General features: G+C 47.6%; 1 protein-coding gene across 3 annotated transcripts in view; it reads right to left on the bottom strand.

Annotated features, from left to right (window-relative positions):
• The window catches only part of LOC135911567 (MIF4G domain-containing protein A-like), a 90,870-nt gene that overhangs the window by 11,166 nt on the left and 59,924 nt on the right, over positions 1 to 19,780 (bottom strand). For 2 of the 3 annotated variants that reach the window (XM_065443891.2, XM_070523040.1), the window contains exon 5: positions 12,500 to 12,682. In XM_065443891.2, the coding sequence (XP_065299963.2) occupies positions 12,500 to 12,682 (183 nt within the window). The remainder of the gene's footprint in view (positions 1 to 12,499; positions 12,683 to 19,780) is intronic. The other variant, XM_065443892.2, reaches the window with a different exon arrangement.

Below are 19,780 nucleotides of genomic sequence, written 5' to 3'. Positions count from 1 at the left end.
CTTGTTACTTTAAAGAGACTCTGTGCCGCAGGCTGTCGCAATATGTTGTTACTCTCCGGCTCAGCAGCGTCTGGCCGCCGCCCATGCCGCCACCACTCTGCTCGTCGGCCATAGAACGTCTAATCGCTTCCTCTGATTATTACGCCTTGCTCGTAATGCAAAGTACGTAGCAACTAATCGCTTCGCCTCGTGCGACTTGGCGTCATCGTACAGCGTCGCAAAGTCAGCCATTTTGTTTGTTTTCAATTTATTGGCTACTCAGGTGGCTAAGCCTTGTTTTGGCTTATAGTGGCCACATAGTCTGAAATAGAACTTTTTTTATACGCATCACTCGGGCACTTTCACCAACCCCTACCACCTGCACCGCCTGTGGCCCGCGCTGCACCCGTCGCCCGGCTGCCCGTGGTGCGAGCACGAACGGGCTGATATGGCCCATGTGCTTTGGGAATGCCAACGCCACGTGGAACAAGGACAAAGAGGCCGGGGGAATACAACAGCGGAACCCTCTGAAGCGGGGCGCCTCGCTGAGAGATGGCAAGCCGCCCTCCTCAGCGAGGCACCCGAAGACCAGGAGTGGGCCGTCCAGCGGGCCAGGGCCGTTGCCGAGGATCTCGAAAGATCTTCCTCGGGCGATGGTCCACTGGCAGCCTAGCCCCGGGCACCAACATCAACAACTGCTGGATAAATAAAGTTTATTCCTATCCTATCCTATCCTATACGCATCACTAAAATATGTTTTTTTTTTCAGTGAAGTGACGTCCCAAAAATATATTTAAATATATGGATTGCTTTTGGAAGCAATTTAAGCCTACCTTGTTTTACTTTAGTTGCCACGTTTTTTTTTTTTTCAGAATGATCGCCATTGATATCGCCACCGAACGACATTAATTTTTCGAGTGTAGCACCTCCGCGGGCAAATGACATTCGTTGCACCGAATGCCATTCAATTCGAATGACGTTAAAACACCCAGTGTGACAGGGGTATTAGAAGGACGCTAATTAGGTAAGCGATTAGAAGGATGCTCAAACGAAATTCGCGTTCAATTCGTGAGAGGGGGTTATTTTTGTTATTCTTTTCAGTGCAAATCATCATTGCAGTGCTTCCTTGTAAATTCAGTTCAGTCCTAGTAATTCTTTGTAAACAGTATATCTCCTAGATTTTTGGTCGTTCTGCATTACTTGCACGAGGCTAGAAGTTGCTCTTATTCTTTAATGTTGTTTGTTCATAGCCGTATTATTCCTGTCTACGAGGGCTGCATAATGTAGGGCCTGCGAACACACTTTTAGTGGTCCTGAAATCGAGTCTTTTCTTCTACGGTTCATTGGTACTGCTTTAAAGCATGGCCTTATGTGATCAGCTAAATGTCAAATTTTTTTCGGTAAACATAGTACCCGACATAAGCCACTGCTGAATCCGTTTTTTTTTTTACGCATTCTAATCAATTTCATAAGGACACGATAACATGGATTACGTGTTCGCCATCACGTAAAAGCAAGTGTGACGGGAACCGTCTGAACAGTCCCCGTCACTGCCACTGATGAAGGCGGAGACGAATGTGCCGTCAATAGCCCCATTACCGACAAGTTATCTCTCTGGCCCTAGCCTCTGTCATCACAGGCATGTTGCCTTCTTTTTCAGCGTCTCTCTTTTCTCTGTCTTTTCCCTCTTTCTGGGTGTCTGTCTTTCTCTGCCTAAACATATAAAGACACTATTGCGAAAATTTATTGTGTCCCTCGGAAAAGGTCGGTCTGCCAACCAAAACTGTTACGTCAGTAATCCAAAAATAACCGCGACGTTGTGCTTCTCATCTTCCTAATCCACTTAATTCAATATATATATATATATATATATATATATATATATATATATATATATATATATATATATATATATATATATATATATGGAAATGGAGCCATGCAACCTTAACACCCGAACTATTTCGAGTTTCGCTAACTTAGCAGGAATATTTGAGGAACCTTCAGGCATTGGTTGGGTTACCATTGGCCTTACTGAGGTCAGAAAAACTGGTGAGGCTTATACAGTGCTGACTAACGGCCACGTCCTCTGCTATAGAGCCCTCCTAGATAGTGTAAAGGGGGTTTATTCGGCTCGTAGAGCAGCAGCGACAAACTCAGCACCAGCAGGTAGGGCGCAGCCAGCGAACGAACTGGGTACGTGCCAGGCGATCGCAACGGGGCTTTTCAGCCTGCCAATCTTCTTCGTCACAATCACCCCCGGAATTGAAGAGCAGCAGTCCTGGCGACCTAGGAAGAGGTGGGCGGATTGTAATACGGCTTCAGCCGGTCAATGTGCACAGTCCCTCGCCCCCGACAACGCAGATCGGGAGATGGCGATACGGGTTCGACCGCATAGTTCACTGGTGATGTTTGTGCAGCCACGCGGTAGGGCCCGTGGTACTTCGGGAGGAGCTTATACGAAAGGCCAGGAGCAGCAACAGGCGGGACCCAAAGCCACACGAGTGAGTCGACGGGGAAGGGGTGAGGGGGAGGATTGAGGTCATGGCGTTCTTTTTGGCGGCACTGTTGAGCAGACGTCAACGAAGGGGCCAGTTGGCGGCATTTCTCGGCGCGCTGAGCAACTGTAGGAACAGGTGAGCATTCAGCAGGGTCCGGCCGGTACGGGAGAACCGTATCAATGGTGCTGGAGGGATGGCGGCCGTAAAGCAGAAAAAATGGTGAGAATCCGGTAGTGGCTTGAGAGGCAGTGTTATATGCGTAAGTGACGAACGGAAGTACAAGGTCCCAGTTGGAGTGGTCAGATGCAACATACATTGATAGCATGCCACCAAGAGTTCTGTTGAATCGTTCTGTTAAGCCATTGGTCTGTGGATGATGAGCAGTAGTAGTGCGGTGAATATTTTGGCATTCAGATAGGAGTGACTGCAGGACATCTGAGAGGAATAAGCGGCCCCGATCGCTCAACAGTTCACGAGGTGCGCCATGGTGGAGAACGAAGTTGCTTAGAATGAACGAGGCGATGTATTTTGCTGATGCGGCAGGCAAGGCGGCGGCTTCAGCATACCATGTCAAGTGATCTGCGGCGACAACAATCCATCGGTTGCCAGCGCCAGTAGATGGAAGAGGCCCATATATATCAATGCCGACACGGTCAAATGGCTGAGGTGGGCAGGTAAGTGGTTGGAGAGGTGCGGTGGAGAGATACGGGACACATTTGCGTCGCTGGCAGGCAATGCAGGAGCGTACGTATTTGGGGACGAAGGTGTACATCCCTCGCCAATATTATTGTAGGCGAAGCCGTGTGTAAGTTGTTGACACTCCGCCGTAACCACATTGCGGGTCAGAATGAAAAGCGGAGCAGAACTCTTGTCGTAGGTGGCGAGGCACTACTAAGAGCCATTTGCGGCCGTCATTATGGTAGTTGCGGCGGTATAAAAGTCTACCCCGGATTGTGAAATGCTGCGCCTGTCGGCGTAGCGCTCGAGGTGCCGAAGTTGCCGGAGGATTTGACAAAAGGTCGAACATCATGACGATCCATGGATCTTTTTGTTGCTCCGATGCCATGTCCAGGATGGCAAGTGGTGAGATGTCATGTCTGCCGGTAGATGTGCTGCTGTCTGAAGTAACTGGGGAGCGCGAGAGGGCATCGGCGTGTTTGCGTCCAGAGCGATAGACGACACGGATATCATATTCCTGGTTTCGGAGGGCCCACCGAGCGAGGCGGCCCTACGGGTCCTTTAGGTTCGACAACCAGCAAAGAGCGTGATGATACGTCACCACGTCAAAGCGTCGACTGTAGAGATATGGACGAAATTTCTGAAGAGCCCATACGATAGCCAGGCACTCTTTTTCTGTTACTCAGTAATTGGCCTCAGGTTTCGTGAGGGCACGACTGGCATAGGCGACTACGTATTCGGCATTGTTCTTGCATTGTGCGAGCATGGCACCAAGGCCGACACCACTGGCGTCAGTGTGAAGTTCTGTAGGTGCGCTGGGATGAAAATGGCGCAAAATTGGCGGAGACGTGAGTGGGTGACGAAGAGTCGTAAAGGCGTCATCACAGGCTTCCGACCAAGCAGAAAGTTGATTGTCGCCTTGGAGAAGTTGGTTTAGTGGTGCGATCACAGTAGCGAAATTGCGAACGAGACGTCGAAAATAAGAGCATAGGCCAATGAAGTTGCGTAGTGTTTTCAAGTTAGTGGGCTTTGGAAACTCGGATACGGCGCAAAGTTTAGCAGGATCAGGAAGAATGCCTTCTTTGGAGACAACGTGGCCTAATATAGTCAGTTTTCGAGCTGCAAATTGGCACTTCTTTAAGTTAAGCTGGAGACCAGCATTCCGGAGACAGGTCAGAACTTGGTGTAAACGCCGAAGATGGGTCGGACAATCAGGAGAAAAGACGACAACGTCGTCGAGGTAGCAGAGGCAAGTATGCCACTTCAGGCCGCGTAGGATGCCGTCCATCATGCGTTCGAAGGTGGCGGGCGCATTGCACAGACCTAACGGCATTACAGTGAATTCATACAAGCCGTCTGGTGTTACAAACGCGGTTTTCGAACAGTCAGCGTCAGCCATGGGCACTTGCCAGAAGCCAGAGTGGAGATCTAAGGAGGAACAAAACTCCGCTCCTTGCAAACAGTCAAGTGCGTCGTCAATACGTGGCAACGGGTATTAATCCTTTCGGGTAATCTTGTTAAGCCTTCGATAATCGACGCAAAATTGTATGGCGCCGTCTTTCTTTTTAACTGGGATGACTGGTGATGCCCAAGGACTACTAGAAGGCTGGATGACACCGCGATTGAGCATATCGTTCACCTGGTCATTGATAACGCGTCTTTCAGTCGCCCATACTCGGTAGGGACGCTGTCGAATTGGTGCATGGCTCCCAGTGTCGATAGTGTGCGAAACAGTCGTTGTGCGGCCGAGTGATGCTGCTTGGCAGTCAAAAGACGAAGAGAAGCCTTGGAGCAAGCAAAGAAGTTCGTCGCGCTGCGTCGTCGTAAAGTCACTGGCAATAGCTGGCGTAAAAGAACGCGGCAGTGACGGAGGAGGCGATGCCTAGAGAGCAGCAAGATAAGTGGAGTCGTCCATCGTGTCAAATATTGAAGATGAGGTCAGTGGCTCTGCTCTGCCAAGGCTCTCACGGTGGCGTAAAGTAATTGGTTCAGCCGATGGATTGGAGACGCACATGAGAGAGGCGCCAGCTTTGAACTCGAGGACGGCGAATGGCAGTGGTAGTGAACGGCGGCGAACTAAGAGTTCAGACGGAGCGAAGAGTACTGTGCCGTCGTCTACAGATTCGCAAGAGATACTGACAAGAGTGGAAGACCAGGCAGGTATAACGGTGTCGTCTGAAACAGCGATTTTGCGACAATGATCCTTATGGTCAGTGATAATATCGGTCGAAAACTGAAACAGCTTGATTTCAGCGCGGGCGCAGTCAATGATCGCGTGATGTGTGGAGAGAAAGTCCCAACCTAATATGACGTCGTGTGAACATGATGGCAACACGATGAATTCTATGATATAGAGGACCTCCTGAATTACGACACGAGCAGTGCAGGCGCCGGATGGCTCGACGTGCTGCGCGTTGGCAGTTCGAAGAGACAGTCCAGAAAGCGGCGTCGTCACTTTTCCGATCTTGCGGCAAATACAGGCATCTACCGCTGAAAGTGCAGCACCGGTGTCGACAAGTGCTAGCGTCAATGTTCCTTCGATTGCGACTTCAATAACATTCTTCGGGGAAGTGTGAGGCCTTATACATTTCGCTGGCACCGCAGTTCTTGCCTCCTGAACTGCGATATTTAGTTTTCCTGGCGCAAAGGGCTCCGCCGCCGGTGCATGGGGGAAAGCGAGCGGCGGCGAGGAGAAGGTGAACGGCAAGCGGCGGAGAATGCGGTGTCGACGGCAGAAGGAGATTCAAAGGCGTCCGAATAGTTGCGCTGTTGTTGGAAACGTGGCGCATACGGACGCACATTGTTCGGGACGTTCGGTGTAAGCAGGCGACAGTGACGTGCCCCGTGTCCAGCGCGGCCACAATAAAAACAAATCGGGCAGTTGTCTTCCGTGCGCCAATGGTCTTGAGGTCGTGCATAGTTCACCAGTGGACGGACTGAAGGGGATACGGGTGGGCGCAAAGGTGGGCGAAGGGGGCCGTAGGTCTGTGGCGCAGGCCTCATCGCGACTTCGGCGTGCGTCAGGGGAGCGGCTTTCGGAGCCTGTTGAAGAGAAGGCGAAATGTGGTCGGCTACCTGCTCCTTGATGATAGATTGGAGAGCGGGCGCCAACGGAGTACTCGGCTGGCCGTGTGAAAGTGGAATCAAGGAAAGCTGACGAACCACCTCTTCGCGGACGAACTCCTTGATCTGTAGCAGCAACGAAGTGTTATCCGGGGCAGCAGCCAAGCTCGACATTGAAGTAGCCTGAGGTGTAGATTGGCGGGTGGCTACACGTTGTTTGTGCAGTTCGTCAAAGCTTTGACACAGACTGACGAGTTCAGAGTCTGTCGAGGGATTTTTCGCCAACAGCATCGGGAAGGCGTCGTCTTCAATGCCTTTTAAGATATGGCGGATCTTCTCGGCAAGAAATGAAATTGATTTCATACTTGCTGCCGATCCCAGCATAGTGCAGGATAAAGAAGTGATAGGTAGGGTAAAGTGCAGTGATCATAGGCCAGTGAGGGCTAGGATTCCCCTCAATTTGAAGACAGAAAGGGTAAGATTCGTTAAGAAACAGGCCAACCTAGCCGCAGTAACGATAAAAGTGGACCATTTCAGGCTATTACTTGCAAAAAAATATGCAGCTTTAGAACAGCGAGATGTGGATGACATAAAGGTAATGAATAAAACCATAACCAGGCTACATCAGAAGCAGCTCTTGCAGTGGGAGGAATTGCATCAAGGCAACCACTAGGTAAGGTCTCCCGGGCAACGAAGGAGCTAATAAAGAAGCAAAATGGAACAGTCCTACTCCAGGGATCTGACAGAATCCGCGGAATTATGAAAACTGATCAACAAGGAGAAAATAAAGGATATTCGAAATTATAACGTAAGAAAGACTGAGGAAGTAGTAAAAAAACGGATGCAGCATGAAATCAGTGCGAATAAAACTTGACATAGGAAGCCAAGATATATGCACTGAAGGATAAGTAGGGCAATATCATCAGCAATTTCGAAGGTGTAGCAAAAGCAGCGGAAGAATTCTATACTGTCATGCACAATACCCTGAGCAGTCAAGACACCTCCTTTGAAAGTAGCAATGAAGAGGTCACAAAGGCTCCTTCTATAACTTGCGATGAAGTTAGAAGGACCTTAGAAGACATCAAACAAGGAAAGGTGACAGGTGAAGATCGATTTAATGTCGATTTAATCAAACATGGAGGAGGCATGCTTGAAAAGCTTGCGGCCCATTATACGAGATCTCTCACAGCTTCCAAGGGTCCCAGAGAACTGGAATAATGTCAACGTTATACTAATCAGCAAAAAGGGAGACGTTGAAGAATTGAAAAAATTATGGGCCCATTAGCTTACATCTAGTATTGTATAAAATATTCACGAAGATGATTTCTGATAGAATAAGGGCAACAGTGACTTCTGTCAACCAAGGGAACAGAACTAATTTCCTATAGAATAAGGTCAACACTGACTTCTGTCAGCCAAGGGAACAGGCTGGCCTCAGGAAGCGATACTGTACAATGGATCATGTCCACATAATCAATCAGGTAATCGAGAAATCTGCACAGTACAATTAAACTCTCTACGTGGCTTTAATTGATTACGAAAAGGCATTTGGTTCAGTACAGACACCAGCAGTCATTGAGGCACTACGTAAGCAAGGAGTAGAGGAGGCTTACGTAAATATTGTGGAAAACATCTACAAAGATTCCACAACTACCCTAATTCTCCACAAGAAGGAAGATACCTAACAAGAAAAGGGTCAGACAAGGAGACACAATCTCACCTATGTTATTCACTGCGTGCTTCAGAGAAGTATTCAAACTATTCAATAGAAACGGCTTAGGGGTAAGGATCAATGGGAAATATCTCAGTGACCGTCGGTTTGAAGATGACATTGTCCTATTCAGTAATACTGCGGACGAGTTACAACAAATGATAAAGGAATTTAAGGGCACCTTACCAGACCCCATAGCAAATTTTTGTTATACGCTTGAAGTTGTTACATGTCCTCTAGTGAACATTCTGCCTCAAAAATTTTTTATTCGCCTCATTAACCGCCTAGATAGAAATATTTCAGGGCCGCAAACCCATGATTTAAGAAGGTGAGCTCCCCTGCATGCCGACACGCTCTCTCCACTCGACCCGTGTTGTCTTCGCAAGCAAAATTGCTTCCCTGCGTTTCTCTCATAGCGTACCTCGGGGAGTGCGTGACCCGGCTTCATTTTCTTTTTTTCTCCTCGCTCTTTTTATATTGCGGCGCTGCGCATTTTAACTGATGGCGTTACACGCGAGCTGTTGTGATGTCGCGTTTCGCGCAGCGCATGTTTCGCGCACTGTGCACAAGAACTCATGACTAGCGATATAATTCAGTGCTACACGAGTACTGTGGCAGAACAAGCCGATCGCAGAGCATGATCACGCGCTGGAGCGCGGTAGAAAATGGCATAGATTCGGTAGCTGCGCAAGTGGCTGCACGACCACGGGAACAAGCAGACGAAGCGGAAGTACATCTCTCTTGCTTCGGTGCGAAGCAAAAAACACGCAGGGATTCAGTTTCTGCGTTTTATTATTTTTCTAAACTTCAATTCATCAAAAAAAGCAACAGATCACACAAATAACAGATGTTGCCTTGAATAATTCTCCAAGTCACATGTCACCATGAGGGACGTCACACTGCGGACACCAGTACGTAGGCGCAGGCACACGAGTACGTCATCCTCCGGCTTGGAGCGCGGTCGCCGCGAGGGAAAGGGAAGACGGCGTTGTGATGCAATTCCTTGCAAACACGAATGTTAGCGCGCATTGTATGCTCTGCACTTGTCAGCTAAATATAGCCAGGCCTGGTGAGGGGCCCTTTAACAGAGCGAGTGTAAGAGTGGGGTTGAAGCTTAATATGCAGAAAACAAAGAGAATGATCAATAGCCTCGCAAGAGAACATGAGTTTTGGATCGCCAATTAGCCTCTAGAGTGTGCGAAAGAAAACGTTTACCTAGGGCAATTACACACAGAAAAAAATTTACAGAATAATAAAATTTGTAGCATTGCCATTTGTTGGGCGTGTTGGTAAATTGAAAGCATATTTAGCGCCAGCAAACAAGAACGTAAGGGAGACGACAACACAATGCGCTAACTTCAACAACTTGATTTTCAGGAAGTACACCTATATAAACCATGCACAGTGGCGCCACCTTATCCAAATCTTATCCATCCAAAAAAGCCATCTCCTTATCTAATAGGTCGATTGAAGGGGCACTAACACACGTGTCTCTATTCCGCCAGATAGCCTGCGCTTCAATGATCTCTCGCACGTCTTTATCTTTGTGCTTCGCAAGAACCCGACAGGATTCATAGACTGGCGCACAGCCGCATTCTTGACAGTGGGATGACAGATGACCGTTTTGCTTATTTTTCACAGTTTGGCAATGTTCCCGCAATCGGTCATTGAGACATCTCCCTGTCTGTCCGATGTATTTCTTCCCACAGGACAGCGGAAGCTCATATACAACACTCTCTGCGCATCCCACTGGCGCTTTCAAAAGCAAGGGGTTTGCATCGGTTCATGTTTGGCGCCCATACTAAGTGACATCTTTCTAGCTCACCACAACAGAATCCTGTCCCGTACCTTGTCGGAGCACAGGGTGGTTAAAGTTGTCAGATACGTTGACGACTATCTCGTTCTTTTTGAACCTGACGCACGTTTTACGGTAGGCAAGCTTTACGAAGTATTTTCTGCAGGCCTTAGCCCAGTTACTCTCACGATTGAAGAGCCCTCCAATAACGTGCTGCGCTTCCTAGACATTCAGCTCGAGTTCATGGAACGGCACACGTGTTGGGAGTATAAACCTAGAGCTAATAAGCCCCTGTTATCATATAGGTCAGCCCACTCGAAGCTTGTCAAGAGGAGCATTGCCAACTTATGCTTTGGAAATGCTCTAAAGAAGTCTTGCCACCACAAGATCTATACGAGCCTTATGGATCAATCGGGAAGGCTATCAGTAGCAGGGTTTCCGGAATCAGTGCAAGTTTCGGTCGTCGAGGGGCTGCTAAAAAAGTGCAGGTCTGATAGCACAATTCAGGACACGGCAAATCAAGGGACGGAACGTAGAAGGAAGGTAGCGGTAGTGCCCTACCTGCATAGAACGGCACATAAACTTAAGAAAATGGCTAGCCGGGTGGACACAAAAGTGGTCTTTTCCGCACCAGAAAAACTGGCAAAAATATGTCGATTGACAGACCCGTACCGTAAGCCAGCTGCCGGGTGCTCTACGAATCATCGGAAAGCGCCAGTGGGATGCGCAGAGAGTGTTGTATATGAGCTTCCGCTGTCCTGTGGGAAGAAATACATCGGACAGACAGGGAGATGTCTCAATGACCGATTGCTGGAACATTGCCAAACTGTGAAAAATAAGCAAAACGGTCATCTGTCATCCCACTGTCAAGAATGCGGCTGCGCGCCGGTCTATGAATCCTGTCGGGTTCTTGCGAAGCACAAAGATAAAGACGTGCGAGAGATCATTGAAGCGCAGGCTATCTGGCGGAATAGAGACACGTGTGTTAGTGCCCCTTCAATCGACCTATTAGATAAGGAGACGGCTTTTTTGGATGGATAAGATTTGGATAAGGTGGCGCCACTGTGCATGGTTTATATAGGTGTACTTCCTGAAAATCAAGTTGTTGAAGTTAGCGCATTGTGTTGTCGTCTCCCTTACGTCCTTGTTTACTGGCGCTAAATATGCTTTCAATAAAATTTGGTTGCGGCGGATGTGGCAGACGTACTCAGATCCTTACTGGAAGCATATCATTAACTCTAAAAATAAAGGTGTACAATGAATGCATTCTACCAGTGCTAACATATGAGGCACAAACTTGGAGACTCACTAAGAAGCTGGAAAACAAGGATCACACAAAGAGCGATGCAACGAAGAATGATAGGCGAACGTTAAGAGACAGGAAGAGAGCGGTATGGATCACATAGCAAACGGACATAGCCGATATTCTAATCGACATTATGAGAAATAAATTAAGCTTAGCAGGTCATGTAATGCGTAAGTTAGATAACCGGTGGACCGTTAGGGTTACAAAGTGGGTGCCAAGAGAAGGGAAACGCAGTCGAGGACGGCAGAAGTCTACGTGGAGCGATGAAATTAAGCAATCCGCCGGCGCAAGTAGGAATCGGTTGGCGCAGGACCGGGGTAATTGGAATCGCAGGAAGAGGCTTCCGTCCTGCACCGGACTTAAAATTGGTTGATGACGATATATCTGACCTGCGGCTCAGGCACGTCGGCTTTTACATGCCACTCGTCAAAGGTTGCAACGTAATGGCTGGTTTAGTAGAACTTGTTGTTGGGCGAGTTGGTAGATATTAGCGAACATTGTTTAACTGCGCGAGCAGACGAACCACAAAGACAGCGAGGGACAAGGACGGGCGCAGGACAAGGACGGACTGCGGCCGTCCTTGTCCCTCGCTGTCTTTGTGGTTCGTCTGCTCGCGCAGTTAAACAATGTTCGGTAATGGCTGGTGCCGGCGTGCCTTCCCGAAAGTACTACGGAATTCTTGTCGTCCATACAGTCAGATTACACAAGGTTCTGTGACAACAGACAACCAATAGCGTTCGAGAAACTGCAGGCACAGGAAGGGACGTCCTGCACTGAGCGATAACACTGTGACACAGATCGGCTCAAAAAAAAAAAAAATTCACCGACAATATAACAATGTGTGCACCCACCAAAATAGTGGCTTTGGTGTTGAGCTGCAGAGCACGATGTAGCGGGATCGCATCCCGGCACGGCGGCCGCATTTGAATGGGGGCGAAATGCGAAAACCTTGTGCTTAATTTAGGTGCACGTTAAAGAACTCCAGGTGGTCGAAATTTCCGGAGTTCCTAATTACGGCGTGCCTCGTAATCAGACCGTGGTTTTGGCATGTAAAACCCCATAATTTAACGTAACAACTTATATGCGTTTCAATATACATATACATATAAGGCTAACTTTTCTATCGCCGCCGCGCGGACCCACCACAACAACATCTGGCGTTCAAACACGGTGATCTTCGGGTCCCATGCAAGGCCACTACTTCGTTGTAGGTAAGTGCATTGCGTAGGATTGAAGAATTCGCGATTCAATGAGACGCGGTACACCTACCTCCAGAGTAAGTTAACTTTTTGGCTCAAATTAATTGCCGTCCGCGGCGATTCAAGACGCGTGGTTTGCAAATTACTGCGTCACCAAGCTATCAAATTATTAATCTTCAACCGCCACCACACCAGTGACATTCTTCTATATCCAGCGTGCATTTGTGGCTTGGGTCTGAAGGACGTTTGAAACCCTGCAGTGTTTACCTGTGGGCCACAGATGCCTGCCGCCGTCGTTAACGGGAAGGGTCGCCCTCCGTGCGTGCCTTACCATGATGACGGTGGCGCAGAACTTCGCTGCCGGTTCCGCGCAGTCGGCCTCGTGGATCGCCTTCTTGCAGAGAACGCGCACCAGCCGCTCCACCTGCTCGGGCGTCAGGACGTCGGGATCTGCGCTCGGCAAGGCGATACCTGACATCATTTCTCTACTACCCGCCTACTCCCACAGGTACGCAAGAGGACATACATCTCAAATTAGCCCGCATATCAAACCCACGGAGCTTGCTAAGAGTAATTCTTGGGGAGTGTGTAAACATTCGTCAGATGGAGAAACATTCCAGGCTCGTATGGACTTGTGCCACCGTCGCAGTGAACTCTGGAAACACCATCATTCTTCGAATTCAATTGCACTTGTGAGAATTTCTCTTGCTTTCTTTCCCGGTCCGCCTTCCTTTCTCCACACTCCTTCCACACTAAATGACACAAGAATAGAACTTTCCGCTACAGCAAAACATTGGGTGTTATCTTTCATGAATTGATGCTATGGGACCACCACACCAATTACCCTACGAAATAAACTTAGTAAAGCGTTAGGTATATTGCGCAGATGCCAGAGGCTACTACCAATACCACAGAACCTTATGGTTTATAACGCACTATTTGCTTCTCACTTGCGCCATTGCAACCACGTCTGGTTAAATAGTACTGAGAAATCATTAGTTAATTTAGTTTCACTTCAAAAGAATGTCTTACGTGCCATTTCAGACTTGCCTTACAATGCACATACACGTGATATATTCTGAAGGTTTGAAATTTTACGAGTAGACCACCTTTAAGAGTATCAGCTTAAGTGTTCTTTTAAACGTGACATAATTAAGGGTGCGAACCATATCATAAACATCGCGAGCTTGCAGCGGAATCCTTCTTTTCGCCTAAATCGATACACTCAACACTGGGAAGTCCTGCACCCTCGGACTACCTATGGCCTTGAAGCACTCTCCTACTGTCTTCCCTCAACACTTAACAAATATAATCCAAGTGATGTAAACATACGTCACATATCCAAGAGCACATTACTCAAAAATTTGCCACAAGTATGTACAACGAATATCTTGCCATGTTGCTGCCTGTTGTTCACGGGGAGGGGGGACTAGTCAAGCTGCCGTAATGCAGCTTTTATCCTGCCATCCCTACCGCTTTGTATACATCAGTGTACTTATGTGGAAAAATAAACTTCTTCTTCTTCTTTTTTTTTAAGCGGCTGCCTAGCATTTACGAACAACATGTAACCACACGCGGGTTGCCTCTTTTTGGGCTGCAACGCTATTGCTTTTTCTGCTTTTCACACCCACTCCGGCACTGTCCAAATAGAACTGCAGTGTGTACAAACAAAATGAAAATAAATAACCTGCTCAAGTATTATAATTCGAATAAAAGTGTCAAGAAAACACCGTAAGCAGCATGAAAAAGTCCTCATACAGTTTTTCGTTGCTCAATATGTGCTACGTAAAAGTCTTTTTCCAAGCGTGAAAGAAGCCCCCAAATACGCGCAATCTTTCCACGCCACAGGCCGCTCGAGGCAGTGTGCGTGCATTCGCGGGCTTCTTTCACCCTCGAAAAAAAAAAACACTTTACGTGGCACGTATCGAGCCACAGAAAGCTGCATCTGGAGCTTTTCATATTCCTCTACCATTTTCTAATCAATACTCATCATGCAGTTTTAAAACTCGAGCAGTTGATTAATTAAGTAAGACGAATTATGCAATTAGAATGCCAAAAATATTCTAGATATCTCCAAGCAACGCAAACAGGTTCACGTTGGTTTTGCCCAGCTACGTGGTATTTGCATATTTTTTAATCTTGGTGGGTGCAAGATAGCTGGGACGCCCCCTATATTTACATATTTTTCGTCTGTACATGGTGTTCACTGTGGAAATTAAAAAATATATATGTTGAAGTGAAAAAATCAGGATAATGTAGCCGGCGCTCGTGATTTAACGCACTTGTCCTTTTGTCAACATTTGCTCAAATAAAACAAAAACATAAATTAACAGCCGCGCAAGTCCACGTCAGCTCTGATGCAGTGAGCTCTTTGCCACAAGAAATATTTAAGCTAAAACGTAGAGGCATCTAGAAAGAACACTTAAGTGATGTGGGTGACAGAAAACTCTGGTAATCACAGTTTACGAAGGAGGGGGGGGGGGGGAATCTCTGGAGAGGGCTCAGGCTGCCGAGTCCCCGCGTAGTCGCCGCCTACCATTAGTAAAATGTCGAAATCGAAACTGCAATCCACAAATGAATGGAATCGTAAACTACCGCAAGCATAGAGGCACAATTATTCTCCGTACAGTTAAGGCTCAACCAGACGTACGCGTTCCAATGCGCCCGCACGCGCCGCACCACGCCTGGGCGCGTACGGCGTCAGGCGCGGAGGCTGTTTCGCGTGTAGGCGCGCGGCGGCGTGGAGACCTACAGCCGCTAGGTTTTTCGCGCCCGCGCCGGAAGCTGCCGCTCGCGTCAGTAGCATGACGCACCTCACATGACCACGGCAAGCCAACGTCACTTCCGGAACGACTCTTCGCGCGACGTTCAGGCAAGCCCGGGTAGAGTGCCTAGAATGGGAAGTCTCAGCATCGGCTGGGCTGCACCGCGTATGGCGGTGCGGCATTTTTTCATGACAGCGACAGGTGGCGCACTCGTCGTCTCCGAGATGCCTAGCGTGATGTGTTTGAGCAATCTCTCCGGCTCCACGCGCGCGTCGTGAAGTCTGTGGTGGTGAAGTCTGTGTTTCCTTGCAATATGTAACACACATGCTTAACATGGCCGTTAAGCGACGGCTAGACTGCCTTGAACATGGCAAGCTAGCAACACTGCGCCGCCGCGGCGAGACGCGCGGCTACGCGCGGCAACTCGTGCATCGTTTGGGTGCGCGCCCTCTTCCTCCGTCGGGCGCGGCGCGACGTCGAGTCAGTGCGGCGTGTGCGGACGCATTGGAACGCGTACGTCTGGTTGAGCCTTTAGCTCCACAGATGATACCTCTTGAAGTCGCGCTCACTTTTCGTTCGCGAACAGGCGAAGCATATCGTTTTGCTTTCTCGCTCAAGCAGTCCTTTCTTGACGCTTCCGTGGGAGACTTATTAATGGTGCTTTAATCGCACCGCAAGGCAGACGACTAATAAGAAACTAAAAAAACTGGTAATTGGTGTTCCGGCGTCGTATAAGACATCGTGGTTCTGCAAACGTTTATGTACATTTTCAGCTGTGTCACTAGAATACACACACTTATACGATGATGTTGCTTCGCCTACTTAACATAGTAAATGCAGGAGCCGTATTCTGCAACGTTTTGCTTCGTACCCTGTCCATTCTCACGAACGCCATTGGTAGGCGCTTCGTTACAGTCATCCCTGCCGGGCGTAACTCCAAATTTTGTTGTCGTCACGCAGGTTGTCAATCATCTGGAAAGCGAACCTGTCGTCTGCTACGAGCGGAACCGCGGAGCAGTGTTTCGCTCGAGCTTCGCACGTGGTCGCGATCATAATATCACAGGTTGCTGAGGCAACCATGGCCGTCGGCTAGTCTCGCCCGGCCGGCTCGACGAGAGAGACGCCCGATGCGGCCCGCGCGGCTTCTTTGGTTGGTTGTGTTGCTGGCGAGCGTTGGCCAAACACGACGGCGTGACAAGGGGCAACGGCGCGACGCGTTCGACATGAGCGAAGGAGACTTCCGAAGACATTTTAGGCCCTGCAAGAACAGCGTGCCATGGATTTCCGACGAGCTATAATATCTCTAACCACAGTGATTTAGTAGCGTTTACGCTGCTACCTAAGTGCTGTGCTCCTTGCGTCTTTTTTTCTTTTGGCACGCTTGTTTTTCTGTCAGCAGTGCGTTTGGAATGTATAAACTATTGGGTTCTCGCAACCGTCAGCCAGCTGCATCATTACCGCCGTCGCTATGGGCCTTACGGTAAGGAGAAAAGTAAAAGAAAGGAGAGTTGTTCGCTTGAGGCGTTGTTGTGTGCCCTACTTCATAACAACCGAGACACTTGAGCATTGTCATTGCTTCACATGGCACATTGAATCATGGCAGAAGTATTAAACTGTAATTGAAGCATGGGGATGTACTTACCAAGAATGCAAGAGTAACTATGGGGTTCGCAGGCACGCCATAGTTTCGGACTCTGGATTATTTTGACACCGTGGTGTTCTTTAACATGTCCCTAAATTCAAGTGCCGCAAACCTACCATAGTGTACCTAAATTCAATAGCTGCAAACCTACCATAGTGGGCAAAGAAGCGCCGATTTGACGCGTGACCTGTTCCGTTGTGTCGCCTTGTGCCTACGGTGCGCATTATTGCGGCTAGCTCTGCTTCTGCACACCCTGCTTAAGAAGTCCGCTTGAACATTTTGCATTGTGCTTATTTTTCAGGAATAGCAGAAACGTACTGTACCGTACCTTAAACTTAAATTTATTCCGTTTGACCGCAACCGCTGTCGTGCCTAAAGTAGCAGCGTTTCCTTGCGTTCTCACGTCACTCTTGGCTGTTTCCAGACCTCTTGCATGGGAACTAATAATCACTTGGCAAAGCTGCCATTCACTCGTCGTTTCTACCCATTATCTCACTTCTCTTCCCTCATTTTTATAAATATGTAGCTTCCCTCAGAAATTGCACGTTAGTAGAAAAGTAAGCGCTGCAATTTCTGCAGTGCTACTGCAGTGCTACTGCAGTGCTACTGCAATGCTACTGCAATGCTACTGCAATGCCACTGCTATTGCAGGTCTACGCCCTTACGTCCATTCATGATGACCAGGAAGCCGAAAGCTTGTATGAAGACGTGGAATCGACGATGGGTAAAGTCAAAACAAAATACACTATACTGATGGGCGACTTCAATGCCAGGGTAGAGAAGAAGCAGGCTGGAGACAAGTCGGTGGAGAATATGGCATAGGCTCTAGGAATAGCACAGGAGAGCTATTAGTAGAGTTTGCAGGACAGAATAATGTGCGGATAATGAATACCTTCTTCTGCAAGCGGGACAGCCGAATGAGGACGTGGAGGACCCCGAATGGCGAGACTAGAAATGAAATAGACTTTATACTCTGCGCTAACCTTGGCATCATACAAGATGTGTACCCGCCGTGGTTGCTCAGTCACTAAGGCGTTGGGCTGCTAAGCACGACGTCGCGGGATTGAATCCCGGCCACGGCGGGCTGCATTTAAATGGGGGCGATATGCGAAAACACCCGTGTACTTAGATTTAGGTTCACGTTAAAGAACCCCAGGTGGTTCAAATTTCCTCAGTCCCCCACTACGGCGTGCCTCATGATGAGAAAGTGGTTTTGGCACGTAAAACCTAGTAATTTAATTTTGATACAAGATGTGCACATGCTCGGCAAGGTGCGCTGCAGTGACCATAGGATGGTAAGAACTCGAATTAGCCTAGACTTCAGGAGGGAACACAAGAAAGTGGTACATAAGAAGCCGATCAATGAGTTACGGTAAGAGAGAAAATAGAGGAATTCCGGATCAAGCTACAGCACAGGTATTCGGCTTTAACTCTGGACGAGGACCTTAGTGTTGAAGCAATGAATGACAATCTTATGGGCATCATTAAGGACTGTGCAACAGAAGTCAGTGGTAACTCCGTTAGACAGGATACCAGTAAGCTATCGCAGGAGACGAACGGTCTGATCAAGAAACGCCAATGTAAGAAAGCCTCTAGCCCTACAACTAGAACTGGCAGAACTTTCCAAGTTAATCAACAAGCGTAAGACAGTTAACATAAGGAAGTATATTGCGGATAGAATTGAACCTGCTCTCAGGAACGGAGGAAGCGTAGAAACACTGAAGAAGAAACTAGGAATAGGCAAGAATCAGATGTATGCGTTAAGAGGAACGTTTAGCTCGGGCCCAACTCCGACGCGGCCTGCTCAAATGCATGCAAAACGCAAAAACGTTTTTCTGAGATAACCCCTGAACCGATTTTAATGAATTTTGCTGCATTTGAGAGAGAAAGTTAAATTCTAGTGACTGCTGGAAGCGGAATTACGATTTAGGGCTTGAATTCTGTTAAAATCATATTCAAATATTCGACCGTGTGAAAAGAATTGAAGCATGAAGTTTACAAATACTTAACTCTGCGTCAAGAACAGATATCGCGGTTCTGTAAGCGGCATCCATTAGATCATTTAAAGGGGAAAAATTCTATATGTCATCTTACATTTTACGTAAACATGTTACGTTGATTACAAAGGTTCTGGAAAAGCTGTATTTCTATAATACAATTTGTTTTTATTTTCATGTATAACATATCACATTTGTTCGCTTTAAGTGTACTATTACATGCAATTCACAGAATTGTATTCTCATTTTTCCTTGTTGGGTTACAAGGATGCACACTTCATAGTTTCTTTTCTCGAAAACTTTCGATATTTCTAATTTTTATTAAATATTGACCACCAAGGTCCAACATGTGAAAATAACAGTCACTAGATTTTAAGCTTTTCTTTTAAATGCAACAAACCTCGACGAATTTGGTGCAGTAGTTGCCGAGAAAAACGAATTCTCCTTTTACATGTATTTAGATAGGAACACCCGAGCTCAGCTTCCTCTTAAGAGACAAAGCCGGCAATATCATTGTTAATATGGATGAGATAGTTCAAGTGGCTGAGGAGTTTTATAATGATTTATACAGTACCAGTGGCACCCAGAATGATAATGGAAGACAGAATAGTCTAGAGGAACTTGAAATCCCACAAGTAACGCCGGAAGAAGTAAAGAAAGCCTTGGAAGCTATGCAAAGGGGGAAGGCAGCTGGGGAGGATCAGGTAACAGCAGATTTGTTGAAGGATGGTGGGCAGATCGTTCTACAAAAATTGGCCACCCTGTACACGCAATGCGTCATGCCCTCGAGCGTACTGGAATCTTCGAAGAACGCTAACCTAACCCTAATCCATGAGTAGGGGGACGCCAAAGACATCAAAAATTATAGACCGATCAGCTTACTCTCCGTCGCCTACAAATTATTTACTAAGGTAATCGCAAATAGAATCAGGAACGTGCACCTTAGACTTCTGTCAACAAAAGTACCAGGCAGGATTCCGTAAAGGGTACTCAACCATAGACTATATTCACGCTATCAATCAGGTGATAGAGAAGTGTGTGGAATATAACCAGCCCTTATATATAGCTTTCATTGATTACGAAAAAGCGTTTCATTCTGTCGAAACCTCAGCAGTCATGGAGGCATTACGGAATCAGGTTTTAA

The sequence above is a fragment of the Dermacentor albipictus genome, chromosome 8 (assembly GCF_038994185.2).
Source record: "Dermacentor albipictus isolate Rhodes 1998 colony chromosome 8, USDA_Dalb.pri_finalv2, whole genome shotgun sequence".
NCBI classification, from domain to species: domain Eukaryota; kingdom Metazoa; phylum Arthropoda; class Arachnida; order Ixodida; family Ixodidae; genus Dermacentor; species Dermacentor albipictus.
Note: the sequence above shows the minus strand (reverse complement) of the source record. Positions and strands in the feature narration are given on the sequence as shown.